This window comes from Tympanuchus pallidicinctus, unplaced genomic scaffold, assembly GCF_026119805.1.
Source record: "Tympanuchus pallidicinctus isolate F22 unplaced genomic scaffold, pur_lepc_1.0 scaffold11, whole genome shotgun sequence".
Lineage (NCBI taxonomy): Eukaryota > Metazoa > Chordata > Aves > Galliformes > Phasianidae > Tympanuchus > Tympanuchus pallidicinctus.
This window is the reverse complement of record NW_026294627.1, coordinates 22,071,777-22,086,443: the sequence shown is the minus strand read 5'-3', so window position 1 is coordinate 22,086,443 and position 14,667 is coordinate 22,071,777. Positions and strand designations below refer to the sequence as shown.

Below are 14,667 nucleotides of genomic sequence, written 5' to 3'. Positions count from 1 at the left end.
AGCACAGTTGATGGGCTTTTTTCCGTGAGAATGGTTAAAACCTCTCCCAGCATTTCCTCCCTCAGCCAGAGATGACTAAGCACTAAAGCAGAGAACAAAGCAGTGTCAGATTTATTTTCCCCTTTGTTCTAAGTAGTGAGTTTAGCAGAAGGTGTGGTCCATGAACATGCTCCTTCTATGGCTCCTGTAACTCGTTCTAGAACTCTACAAAGTTCTGCAACTTCATAGAACTCCTTCTGCAAAGGAGTGACCAGACTGGTACACAAGGGAAAGGCCATTGATGTAGTCTACCTAGACTTCAGCAAAGCCTTTGACATGGTCTCTCACAGTATTCTTCTGGGGAAACTGGCTTCTTGTGGCCTGGACAGGTATACTCTTGTTTGGGTAAGGAACTGGCTAGAGGGCCATGCCCAATGGGTAGTGGTTAATGGAGCTAAGTCCAGCTGGAGACCTGTGGAGCTGTGGAGCTGGAGACCTACAAGTGGTGTCCGCCAGGGGTCGGTACTGGGGCCCATCTTGTTTAATATCTTTACTGATGACCTAGATGAGGGGATTGAGTGCACCCTCAGTAAGTTTGCAGATGACACCAAGTTGGGAGGTGGTGTCGATCTGCCTGAGGGTAGGGAGGCCCTTCAGAAGGATCCTGGTGCCGGGTCTTGCACTTTGGCCACAATAACCCCATGCAGCTTGGGATGACTGTGAAGAGGAAAGGGACCTGGGGGTATTGGCTGATACTTGGCTGAACATGAGCTGACAATGTGCCCAGGTGGCCAAGAGGGCCAACAGCATCCTGGCCTGCATTAGAAATAGTGTGGCCAGCAGGAGCAGGGAGGTGATCATCCCCCTGTACTGGATGTCTGGATCTGGGGTCTGGAGCACAGTCTTATGAGGAGTGGCTGAGGGAGCTGGGATTGTTTAGTCTGGAGAAGAGGAGGCTCAAAGGACACCTTATTGCACTCTACGACTTCCTGAAGGGAGGTTGTGATGAAGAGGGACTTGGCCTCTTCTCCCAGGCAACAAACAGGACCTGAGGAGATGGCTGCAAGTTGTATCAGAGGAGATTTAGGTTAGACATAAGGAAGAACTTTTTCTCTCAAAGAGTGGTCAGGCACTGGAATGGCTGCCCAGGGAGGTGGTGGAGTTGCCGTCCCTGTCAGTGTTCAAGAGGTGTCTGGATGAGGAGCTACAAGATATGGTTTAGAGGCTTGTGGTAGCAATGGTAATGGGAGGGTGGTTGGACTAGATGATCTTGCAGGTTGTTTCCAACCTTGCGATTCTATGATTCTGTTATTCTATGCTATCCTTGGCATCTGATGGCCTTACATTTTTTTCCTGCAATAAAACAAAATTACTTTGAATTTTTTTATTCTTAATCCTTTCCAAAAAGAATCATCCTTTCATTCACCAGCCTTCACTTTAAATTGGCTGCTTTTAAGATAATTGCCCACTTTTTCCCACAGAGCCCTGGTAAAACATATAAACTGTTTTCATAGTGGATGATGACAGGTTAAAAATGATCATTTCTCAAGGGCTATTGCACATCTGGAACTGTAGCTCTCAACGGAAAAAAAAAAAAAAAAAAGTCATTATATAATTTTAGATTTCCTCAAATAGAAAACACCATTGTTGGTTAGAACATCAGTGCACTAACCCATTTCATCACTGTTCAGTGTTCAGCATACGTGTACCGTGTGGGGAAGCATAGGAGGGACTGGTGGAGATCCCTGCAGAGAACACCAGGAGGCAGTTTGGTGATAGGGAAGTGATGGCTGGAGTGCATGTTGCTGAGATAAAATGTGCTAGCCGTGCTTTCAGGGAAGATGTTACTGTCAAGTCAGAGTAATGTGTTCTTTATTTAGTTAATGTGCCCTATGGGCATGGAATTTATAAGACAGTCGTTAATTTTTCAGCATTTCTTTGCAGTTTCATTTGTGCTTTGCTCTTCTTTCTGAATACCTATCCTGGATACTTGTTTTTCTTTCAAGTCCAGACATGTCCTCTCTAATCAACTTCATGGACAATTTTCTCTATGTCTTTCCTTATCTCTTTTGCAAGTTTTCCTGGCAACTAAAATTCATCTTACTTGGATCTTCTTCTTTACACTGGAACCTGAAATTAACTTACTTTCTGTTGATCTTCCTGAGTTCCAAAATCTGAGTAAACTCTTTGAGATGTGTTATGACTTTATTTTACAATTTTCTGAAAGTCTGCATTGACTGGAATGAAACCTGAAGAATTTTAAAATAATTTTAAAATGTGTTGATATGAATTTTTAGGCCTGTGTTTTGAAACTGTGTTTATGATTCATAGTATTGGCCTGATCTTATATTATCATGGCAATTTAATAACTGAGAAGATGAAACAAAAAATGCTATAGATTGCATCTTAGCATATATTACCTTTACATTACCTTTTTTTACTGCACCGAACTGTTATTTTCATATTAGTAATATTCCTTTGTTCCTTGTCTACAGGAATAAGTTTATTTATTACAGAAGTTCAGTACCAAAATAGCATTATTTCAATTTCTCCTTATTTCCTGAAGTCAGAGATAAAGCTGAATTCCTTCCTAAGTGGAAAATGACAATTCAGGTAATCTATCTATTTCTGTTAAAGATAACTTTAATTCCTCCTTTTAAATGAATCCCAGAGTGACTCAGAAACTCAGTCAGAGATATTATTGTTTATAAAAACGCATCATGCAGTTGGGAAATTAGAAAAGTTATTCTATAAGCAGATGTTTGAACAAGAAAAACTGTCTACAAGAAATTTTGGACTGGAAATTAGATTTCTAAACAGGTGTATTCCGCAGTGATATTTTAATAGAAGCATGGAGTTGAGAAACTAACTGCTTTCAAGATAAAGCATGACAATGTTGTAGTAGAAGCACATAGCAGTATTTCTAAAAGCCTTTTTGGATTCACCAGTAGTTTTGCCTTTGGTTTATATGGCTTATGCTCAGCTTCATGTACCATTTCATTTTTAGAAGAAAACTATATTATTTCTAAATGGAAACTACATCACAAGCAATTCTTTTTGAAATAAATCCCTACATTCAGTAGGTAACTGCGCAGTGGTAGCATGCATTAGACTACAGAGAATATGGGATACACTTTCAGAGAGATGATTGTGTATCTGCACTTTAAGGTCATCTTGGAATGGAATGCCTAGGGAGGTGTTCAAGAAATGTTTAGACGTACTAAGGGTAGGTCATCACTTCTGCTATGAGCATTCGTATTTAGAAGGGAATTAGAATTAGGAATAGGTTTCCTGTAAAGTGAACTCTTCCTGAATTCAGATCACCCCAGATCCTGGAGTTAGATTATTACTTTACATGATGTACAATACTGGCAGGCACCTACATATCCCTTGAAAAACGAGATATCCCTCATCAAGGTAGGAACATGTCTTCTATCATTCATCTTCCTTTGGTTTTGACCAAATACCATGTCAGATTTGAAATTTCTTCCTTACAAAATGAACTTTCTGAGCATCTTTGGTTCAGAAACTTCTTAACATGCACATCTTCAGGCTTAGATTCAAACTGATTTAACTGAATGTTTGTAGCAGAACTCTCATTGTCTTTCTCCAATAATTTTAGAAGGACTCCAAGATATATACGTTTCATCTTAACAACTCTAGAAAGATGTCTAAATTTAGGTAGAGTGGGTCTAGGTGCAGCAGCACTTAATGTAGTTAATATCTACATTATTTATTCCTTACAGTTGCTAGTATGAGATAGATTCACTTTATTGACTTGGGAAACTGTAAACACTATAAACTTCTCTTTTTGATGACTGATCACTGTTTTGCCTCACTGACAAAAATGACAAAATGGAAGAAAAGATTTTATAAATCAAAGAACAAAATAGTTTCTCAGTAAAGGAAAATGATGACAGGTATATTTAGAACAAACTTTTCAAGAATAAAGTTCATGCGGTTCACAGGGAGCATTTGACATTCATAACTACAAGAGGTCTTAGAGTCAAAGACTTACTAACAGATCCAGAGAACTATGTGATGCATGTAAGTAAAGAGAAAACTCACTAAAAATAAAGCACTGGATTGGGAACTGATTAATGCAAGGGAAAGAAAAAATATATCTTTTATTTATACACATCACAACAGAATTAAATACTTGCTTTATGAGGTTTCTTTTGTTTTCCTCCTAAGGTCGGTTATTTCACTAGTGCAGGAAGGAAAGTACAGTTTAGACTAACCTATCAAGAACAAAATACAAACATAAGACTTATAGAAGAAAAAAAAGGTCCTGTGGCTTGATTTTTAATTTCGTGGCTTTTTTTTTTTTTTTTTTTTTTTTCTTTCATAAACTGAGACAGCCAAGGAGAACATGGGTTATCAGCTAATGGAAGGCGATGACTGTGATACAGCTTTGAACAAAGTAACTGCTGTTCTAGAACTCTACCAAGCAAATTATCTAAGCATGAGATAGGAAAATATTTAAGAAATTGTCTACGAAGGCATGGAAGTGTGTCTTGAAGTAATGCATACACTTCAATTTACTCAGAGAAGGTGGTATTGCAAAGAAATAATACAAACTTGAAAGGAGACTGAAAATTCAATTTGATAGCTTACTTGTAGACATGTATTACTCTTTGAATGCCCAGGGTATTTGGGGTCTGACAAAAGAGCTGGCAAGAATGTATATCCTTCCAGGGAAGTGGTTGTGCACAACACCTTGAGGCATTTAAGGTAATGTAAATGGATGAGATATTGGCTAACGATAGAACTGAATTTGTGCAGCCTGGCAAAATGAAGTCTAAGAGAGAGACGGTTTTCTCTCCAAATATTCTGAAGAAAGGATAATCCTGAAAGCAATCTTCAACATCTGAACTTGATTTAGGATTGAGATCATCAGAGAAATATAGTTCTGTTCCCCATTGCTCACAGGAACAGCAGAGGAGAAGCTGGGTCAAGCCTAGGGATCCCAGTTACTACTAAGGAAATCTGATTTGCTCTTAAAAAAAAAAAGTTGTCTGTGGGAGCTGCGTGCAATAAAGAGGCTGGACTTGGTAACTCAGGTTCTTCTATTTAAGGCTTCCCAGGATGAGGAAGCAGTGCTGATTTTTTCTTGATTGCATGATGTTCATATGAGATATTTGTGCTAATCTTTACATCTGTGGCTCTACTACAACAACTCCTTGACAGCTAAAATAATGTTTCAAAGAGTTCCTGGTAACCAAGTTTCATTTTACTGAGATATTTATAGCACTCCCTGTTCTTTTATCTGATTAATGTGCCAAACAAGTATTCCCGTATTGAGAATTATGATTGCAGCTCTAAGATGGGCTAGTTTGTGTTTTGATAAACTTGTCCCGTTTTGGTTCTAGGTGCAGGAACCATACCACAGATGCTTTTAAATGAAGTTGCCTACTCCCTCATCCCAAGGATAAATCTGAATTATTGCTGATGAGCTAGATAATTGGAAAGCTGTCCTAAATGAGCACATAATTAATCCTCTGTTGATCGGAAATCTTGACAGGACATATTTTCCACAGAGAAAATTTTTTACATCAATTATTGATTTCCTATTTCAATCTCTGTCAAATATAATTTTCCCATGAATATCATACTGGAATTATTATGTATTTGGGAGAGGAGTCATTGTTTAAGATAAAGGGCTTTACATAGTACTTAAGTGTGTCTGTAGAGCAGTATATTAGATGTGCCTATATGAGGTAGGGTATCCACATGAAAACTGTTTTCACCACTTAATTATGAGAATTGTCTTACTGTTATTCTCCATGTTTTAACTTCTATTCTCATTTAGCAGGAGACTTTTAATCCTGAATTGTGATGATTAAGGGGCTGGAGCATCTTTCTGGTGAGAGGAGGCTTATAGAGTTGGGCCTGTTCAGTCTGGAGAAGAGAAGACCGACAGGAGATCTCATTAACGCGTACAAGTATTTTGAGGGGGGAAATCCATTCACAGAATGGGTATATGCTGTTTTCTGTGAGGCCTAGCGACAGGATAAGAGTCAGTGGGATTAAACTAAAACATAGGAAGCTCCATCTCCATATGAGAAAAAAAACTTTCACTGTGAGGGTGACAAAGCAGTGGAACAGGCTACTCAGAGAGGTTGTGGAGTCTCCTACTCTGGAGATGTTCAAAACTCATCTGAATGCAATCTGGGTAAAATGCTGCAGGTGACGTTGCTTGGACTAGATGATCCCAGGTGGTCTCTTCCAACCTCAACCATTCTGTGATTCTGTGATTTGTGCATCTGCATAAGTCATAATTGCTCCATGCAGACAAATTTCTGAAAAGGAATGTTCCCTTGGATTCAAGCAGCCTTGTGTAATACCTCATCACAGTATTCATAAGGGCTTGTTCTGTGCTATACATTTAAAAGTCCTGAGTGACATGAACCTGTCATTTTATGACTTCTGGTAAATAGAATTTGACAGAATTGTGGTTTTCTATTTTATTCTTTGAAGTCTTTACTGCTACAAGGAAAGAAGGGTTAGTTACCACATGATGATATAAGTTCTTGAGAAATAAATTATGACTGGTTTTGTAACACTTTTGTCCAGATAGTGGTTTTGCTTTGGTGTTTAACTAGTTAGCTGATCAAATTATAAAATTGATTCATTTCAATCAAATTCCTTTATCGGAGCTTATAGCCAATGGAGGATAGTCTTTCCTAGAGTTGTGTAATAACATTTTTTGGAATCTGTTTTGATTGTGGAACATTGCCTGCTATTAAACATAATTGATTTGCTTTGATCTCAGTTTGATTTTGATTCATCATTATAATTCTGCATGAACTAGTGTGATATTATTGGTAGCTGAACTTAGGTGATGTTTTTCCAATTTTATTTTTTAATGAAGTCTTTTAGTTAAATACATTAAAATGCATTGCCTCACATGCCTCTGAATAAGCAGAGGGCAAAACCATTAAAGGCCTGAGTGGACACAGGCCAAAAAATTCTGAAGACTGACTAGTTTCCCATAACTAGTCTTCATTTCTTGCCTCCTTGCGAAGTACAAATACCACTCTGACAGCAATAGCCAGTAATGAAATGTTTATGGGAATGCATGTATTTGTACACAGATCTCTTTGCAACCAGCGTGCTATCAGTCCTAAACAATAGAAAGTGTCACAACTTAGTATAGCATAGCTTGTACATTTGAAAAAGGACCCTCATTGGAGTGTGTTTATTAGGATTTCTTTACTAGATGTATTTGGGCAGTCTTCCCACAGCCTCCCATTTCTAGCCAAACTTTATTGTGCCTGGAACTTCTTCATGCGAAGCATGGGAAGATGTAGATCTGTGCATAAATGCATCCTGAAGCATAGAAACATCACTGGCACTTGCAGCGTAACTCCCACAAGCAGTGCTTCAGAAAAAGCCCTGTCCTGTCTTTCCCAAGCTATTCTGCCTCTCTTTTTCTCAAGTCAACTTTTACAGTCAGAGCATTTCTGCCAAGCTATCTCATTTTTCTCAGCAGAAATTGTGTACTTGTTTTTTCTCCCATGCTTTAAAGAGTTGCATTAACATCGCCTATCCTTTCCCTAAGCAGGAGACAGTCCCCTTCCCATATCTTCTGGGAAATGTTGACTGCACTTGTAAGAACTTTACAGGATCACACTCATAGAGCACAAAGCCAGCACTACTGTTTGGAATGCTGGAAGAAGGTCTTCTGTGTAGCCAGATGACATTGAAGTCCTTTCTCTTAAAAATTATTTTGTGTAATTCCTTAAATTTACCCAGGAGAATAACCCCAGACAAATAGACAGGGAGGTCAGCTTAAATGGATGGTACAGCCACTGATTAAGATCACTATATTACTGCCTGCTCTGTCCTCCCATCAAACTGGCTGCCTACAACATGTAGGCTGTGCTGATATCATCCATGCTCCATCCTTTCAAAAAGCAAGTTTGTGTCAGTCCATTGAAAAAAGTCCTCTCTTCTATACTCTGTTTCAATATTCCCCTCTGAGCACAAACAAATAGTTCAGGATTCATGCTTAATTCCTTATTTTCCTGAGGATCTTTGCATACTATTGCCAAGTGTGGTGTTCAGCTTTTTTTTGTTTGTTTGTCCACTTGGTTGGTTAGTCTGTTTTTGTTCAAGGAATATCTATTTCTAGTTTGAATAAAACTGGAGAGATGAACAAATATATTATGTACTAGAATGATACTAATGTCTAATAGTATTTGTGTGTTTGTGGTGTTCTTCTCTTGTATCATGAGAGCAGTACTTAATGAAATTATCCTCAGTTTTAGCTATGAAGAAGTGAGTTCTTGAATGCTTCTGTCTTTAACACACAGGTTTGCAATAGCAAGTGCCTGGTCACAAATCATTCTACTCCGACACAATCCTTTACTCTGTACATCTCATTTCTAATACCACTTTTTTTCAGAAGATGCATAATCCAGTCTCCTGGTATTTCTCAAGCTGATGACAGTTTTAACCTTAAATGTCACTGTTACAAGAGGAACCTGTTGTTCTCCACTGAAATCTGGTGTGATGTCATTTCTAGAAGATGAAAGTTTTCTCTTATTTGGTGTGGCCTAAGCAAACATACAGAGCATCGTTTCTTTATACATGAAGCATTATTCTTTAAAACCAAAATATTGCTATGAAATAGCAATAATACTGTGAAATGCAACATTCATCACATTCCATGTCAGCATTATATTCTCCTGGGACTCAATATTTAAAGCTTCTAATGTAAGAAGCTGGAAGAGTTTCATCTGTCATATATCTTATCTATTGTGGCTCTGGAAATTAAGAACAACTTCTAGCTGATGTCTTGTTTTGCTGATTGTGAACCCAGAAGATATTTAAGCAGAAAACAAGACAGCTTGCTTCTCAACATCCACTGACAGCTCTATAATGTGTCATGTTCTCTGCTTTACTGTAACTCAGTTGCAGGGTACTTTAAGACAGAGGACAAAGAAAAGATTTACTCTGTTCCAGATCAATCAACAGCCTCAAAGAGAATGTACACCATGTTATGCTTTTTAGTTTATCTCCTGCATGCATGACTTCATGTTAAAGTCCAAATTACTGCATCTGCTATTGTTAGCTTTCAGGTCTGAAGCTGATTACAGAGCTAATAATGACAAATGACTTTCAGGAGAGGACCGTGTATATAGTACTGTCAGATCTAAGAATTGTATAATAAATAGTGCTGGGAGACATGCATGGGCAGTGGATCTCCATTAGCTGTGCCTGACATTATTACAGCAGCCCTTGGAATGGTCTTGGCTCCAGATAATTAAGGTCTTCCCGCACAATTTCCAGGCACAATGTTGGAGTTAGCATGGACCACAATTTATTTCCAGTAGATACTTTTCATTCATCTATCCTATTTTTGGCGTGAGACTTTAACAGTATGGGCACAGCTCATCCAGCTGACCTCAGTACTAGAAGCATGCTTAATTTACTTGTCTAAACATTCACTTATACACAGTATCACTGGGATCAGAAATCAACAGTTTATCTGCATTTCTTTTGTTCCTGTTCAAAACTGACAGTCTGCATTGATAACTGAAGTTGAAGGAACTTCATACTTCTTTTGGATTGAGGTTTTCAAGAGCTGGAATTTTGTTTTCAAAAATTCCCTTTAAACATCATCTTTACTGTGTATCAGATAGGACTCTGTATCAGATTAAAGTTAGTCTGTCCCTGATCTATTTTGGGAAGAAAATTTCATGCTTTCATTAATATAACAAATGTCAGAATCTCTCCTTTGCCTTGAAAAGTACATATAAAGTAGTTTCAGGAGACGACAGACAAATCCTTGAGTTACTCACTTGTCTGAACTGAAGGCTACAGAGGCTTCTCAGAAGCCTCTATAGTTGCTTCTTAGGAAGTTTCACATCTTGTTTGAAATATTGGTTTGTAGCAAGTAAAAATAAAATAATTGATAAGGACTGACTTCACATCAATTTTTCATTAAAGTATTATGCAGGGAGCACTATATAGTGTGGGCATGCCCATGCTTAAGTGGGTACATCTACTATGTTATCTCAGTCAATATCCTATCTTCCAATATCAGTAGCTATTTCATGTTTTTTCCTTTAATGCTGGCCTTCTGAGAGAGGAAAGGATGCCAGAAAATCTAGTAAATCACTTATTATCAGGTCCACCTGGTAAAGTATTTAAATAATTCTCCTTTTCAAGAGACTGTTCTGAGCCTGAAGCTATTTCCTATTCTGAGTCTGTGAGTATTTTCTCATAAATTATTTTTCTGATGGAAATAACACCAAAGTGCTGAAAAAATGGCTCTGTTGCTGAGACTAATCATTATTTATAATTACCAGTGCATATGAAATTCTTAGCTTTTGGAATTTCAGCATGCCCTTTGACAGTGTTTCCTTACATCAATGACCAACCAAATTTATTAGTAGTAGGGGATAACACAAAAGTGCCTTAGTGGTGTTTTTGTTTTTTGTTTTTGCTTTTAGTTAGAAGGAATAAAGTAGAATTGAAAATTTTACTTTTAAAAATTAAGATGTTTAAAAATGTGTCAAAAAGGATTTTAAATTCAATTGTCTGAGTCATCAGCTTAAAAAGGAAATTAAGAATAACTAGAAGACTACAAAGAAGAGAGAAAGAAGTGATCAATACAGTAAGATAAGTTTTATAGGTCACAATGTGCAATACCATTAGAATAGTCATAAATCAAGATGAGAAGGCAATTAAAAGGGAAATGACATCTAAATTAGTTTTTAACCATGTTAAAGTAAGGTATGACTTTTCTCGACCTAATGCAGCAGTCTAAAATGAGTCAGAGAAATCACCATTATGAAGTGCCTTATTCTTATACTGTAAATAATGAGGGCAAGAATCAGTTTCCAGAGCATAATCTATGTGTTTGAGGCTATTTGAGATTACTTCACCACTGGGCTGGCACCTGAAGAGACCTCAGCCCTTCTGTAGAATCACCAGGAGATGGAATGGTAATAATATGGTGACAAATGTTGATATTTAAATAAATTGACTTCGTCCCTAATATTGATTGAGATGAATCTTCCAAGGGAAGTTGTACCCCTTTCAGACTTGTCTTGTGCTGTGGGAGAAACCATAAAGCACAATGACTTCCTGTCATTGGAAATGGCCTGAATACGAGAGTCAGTATGTTTGTCATTTTTCTTTTTATTTATGATTGCCTAGAATCATAGAATCACAAGGTTGGAGAGGACCTACAAGATCATTTAGTCCAACCGTCCTCCCATTACCATTGCTACCAAATCACTGGCTTACAGCTAAACCTTTTACCAGCACTGAGCTGCAATATTTTGTAGATTTAATATTCTATTTTTGAAAAATTCCTCTAAATTGTTAAAGTATATATATAATTGTTAAAATATATCTTAAAATATACATTAAAGAACATAGCATAAGTGTGGCCAAAGTAATGGGATGAAAGCCATTGAATACTTTTTAATAAAAATGAATAAAATGTTAATCAATATTTTTATTAATGTTTGTTGTATTATTCCTACAGCTAGCTTGGTAATGAATATAATATGGTGTTTTGTTTTGTCTAGTTGTGGGAAAGCTGGGCTCAGTATTTTAATTTGGAGAAATATGCACTTTGAAAACAAATTTATTTTCAGCCATGACATAACTATCTAGTAAAGATTATTTTGAAATGAATACTTTTTTTTTTTCTTTTTTTCATGGAGTGATACTTTTTTTCTAGCATAAGTCATAATTCTAAGATATTTAATATCTGGGTTTTCATTTATGCACCACAATTTCAAAATATTCTTGGCATGTTTTACAGATAGTTATTCAGGTATTCCAAAACCATAGTATCATATAAAAACTTCATATGAATGGGCCTTGAAGAGCAAGTATCATCTTTGCACAGCTTGAAGTTATTAGGTTTTACCTATCTACATGAGACCTAAGTCATCCTAAAGAAGCAGCTGTAGCCAGGTGATATGCCCTTCAGTATTCAGCAAGAGATCTCCATAGCTGTAATGAGAATGTAGCAACCTAACTTGCATGTAGGTATCTATATATGAATATGTACATTTAGGTTTATTTATTTGGAACTGATTGCACACATTCTTGTTTTCTTCTTGAGCCTGAGAAACAAGAGAGTGAATGGCAAACTGGTAAAATGCAGTATACTAAAAATAAGAATGTGTTCTCTCTGCTCCAGGGGCACAAAAATGTGCAACAGGTAAGTATTTTATTTATAGTGACTGCAACAGAACATAATCCACCAGCTGTGCACTCTCTAGTAGCCTATGGTGCAGACTGATAACACCGTGGAGGAAGAACTGGGAAACATTTTGTTTGCAAAGTGCAATTGCTGAGTTTCTATATATGTGGATCTAGATGCAATTTTTTCCTAGTATATCTCCTTTGCTGCCACCTCCCTGCCTCATGCTCTGTTGATCTGCTCCAGAAAACAAAGAAAAAAACTTATTAATGTCTTTTCTATTTACCTCTCCTTGCACTGCATACAGAGACTGGAATAGATGAATCACTGCTTCTCATGCCATCTTATGAAATTTTTAATCAATCAAAACCTCACAAAATAAAACAAACATTATGTCTTTCTCAGTGTTGGAAAAAAAAATGGAGGAAGAGACATTGTGTTAATCAAACTTTTGTTGTCAGCGGAGAAAATGTCAAGAAGCTAAATTTCTTTGACTAACTGTTTAGCCTTAGCATTTTTTTATGTATGCATACCCTGTTCTTTTAAGTCACTTTTTTTTGAAGGAACTTCTTTTGAAAAAGTTCTTGCTCAGTAAATACAGAGTAAAAGCAAAGTCATTAAAGTCTTTACCAGCTGCAAGACTTTAGAGTTGTTTCATAGTTGCAGTGTTTCAGTATTTGAGTACAGAATTGAATAGTGCGTTATCAAAACCACGATCTTTATCTACCAGCCCTTGTGATTTATCTTATATAGATTTTGTTTTTCTTTTCAGGCTCTGGATTCATATTTATACGTTTGTAAGTGCTGTCTTGAAAAGCATTTTGTATGAATGTTTTTCTTAATAGTATGTGAGATTGAATCAAAATCTTAGTAGTAAAGCACACTACTGAACTGTGCAGAGTCTATATATTTCAGATAAGTCAGAAGAGACTAATTTATGCTTCTAGGGTATTTGAGGAGCACTTGGCAGAGCTAACAGCTAACAGCTATTTCAACCCTAATGTAGTCTTCCCAACCTAAAGAAACAGGTAAAAAGATCTGTATTCAGTGGACCACACACAGTTACTAGAGTTGGATATCAGAGACATTTGTACAGAAGTCTGAAGAGGGAAAGACCCATGCCAGGCTGGAGTGCAGGCAGAATAACAGGTGTAATTCAGACAAAGCTAGGTGTCTTTAGAAGGGCAAAGGAACAGGTTTCAAAGTGGCATACTTACTACTACTGTCAAGCTCAAAAAAATGTTACCATAAGTTCTGGGAAACAGCACCTGCTCGTGAGGATACTCTCAAACTTAAGCAAAGATGAGATAGAAGAACTTAGTGAAGGAATGTGGCCGCACATCTGATGCAAGCTGTGTCACCTCATTCTTGCCACAAGTTTAAGAAATATATATGGTATGCTGACATCATACTTTGAGTGAGAAGTATGAACAAGATGGTTATGTGTCTTCTTTTCTGCATTTGTTGGTGATTTCACAGGTTATTTTGATAGAAGACATTTACTTTTTTCAACATCACTTTGAGTTTTATATAGTTATATATTTAAAATATTAATTTGGTGCATTGTACCACAAAATACACTATTGATTTAATCTTTCTTTTGATGTTTCAGAGATGAAGTATTAGAATGGCATAAAATATGGCCCAGTTCTACTACAAAAGAAGTGTCAATGCTCCCTACAGAGATCGTATCCCTCTTCGTATTGTACGAGCAGAATCTGAACTGTCCCATTCAGAGAAAGCCTATCTGAATGCTGTGGAGAAAGGAGATTATGCTACTGTAAAGAAAGCATTGGAAGAAGCAGAAATTTATTTCAAGATCAATATTAACTGCATTGATCCCCTGGGAAGAACTGCGCTCCTTATTGCAATTGAAAATGAGAACCTTGAGCTCATTGAGCTGCTCTTAAGTTTTAATGTATATGTGGGAGATGCTCTTTTGCACGCCATAAGGAAGGAGGTGGTTGGTGCTGTGGAACTGCTGCTAAACCACAAGAAGCCCAGTGGGGAGAAACAGGTATGTATTGGATTTGCTCTTGGTGTCTAGTCTGATCTTATCAAAAGAGGAGAATCATGCAAAGAGCATAAGCAAGAAGAAAAAGCCAAACATCATCCTAGAGCATAAATATTTCAGATCGGAAAATCAATGGTTGTGATGCTGTATTCATTTGTGTTTAGACATCTCTGTCAATCAGTCATATCTGCATATGTCCACAAGGCTTATGGGCTTAATATAGTTGTCATGAGATTTGGCATCTAACAAGTAAGAATAAAAATATTTTTCATCCTTCTTACCCCAGACTTAAGAATGTATTCCACTTACAGCTGAGTGAAGTGTTAACTACCATTTCTATGAAGCTGGGGTGGGGCTCACATTTAGCTTATCGCTCTCAAAACTCCCTTTTGGAATACTTGTTTAACTTTGCACTAAATTAGACAAATAGTGTTCATTCAGCCACTTGTAAAGTCTCAACAAAAGCAAAAAGAAATGAATGGATGTGAAGCAATGACTT

General features: G+C 37.1%; 1 protein-coding gene across 1 annotated transcript in view; it reads left to right on the top strand.

Annotated features, from left to right (window-relative positions):
* The window catches only part of TRPC4 (transient receptor potential cation channel subfamily C member 4), a 139,897-nt gene that overhangs the window by 36,620 nt on the left and 88,610 nt on the right, over positions 1–14,667 (top strand). Inside the window, exon 2 of the mRNA XM_052671340.1 lies at positions 13,767–14,171. Within this exon, the coding sequence (XP_052527300.1) occupies positions 13,794–14,171 (378 nt within the window). The 5' untranslated portion in view covers positions 13,767–13,793. The remainder of the gene's footprint in view (positions 1–13,766; positions 14,172–14,667) is intronic.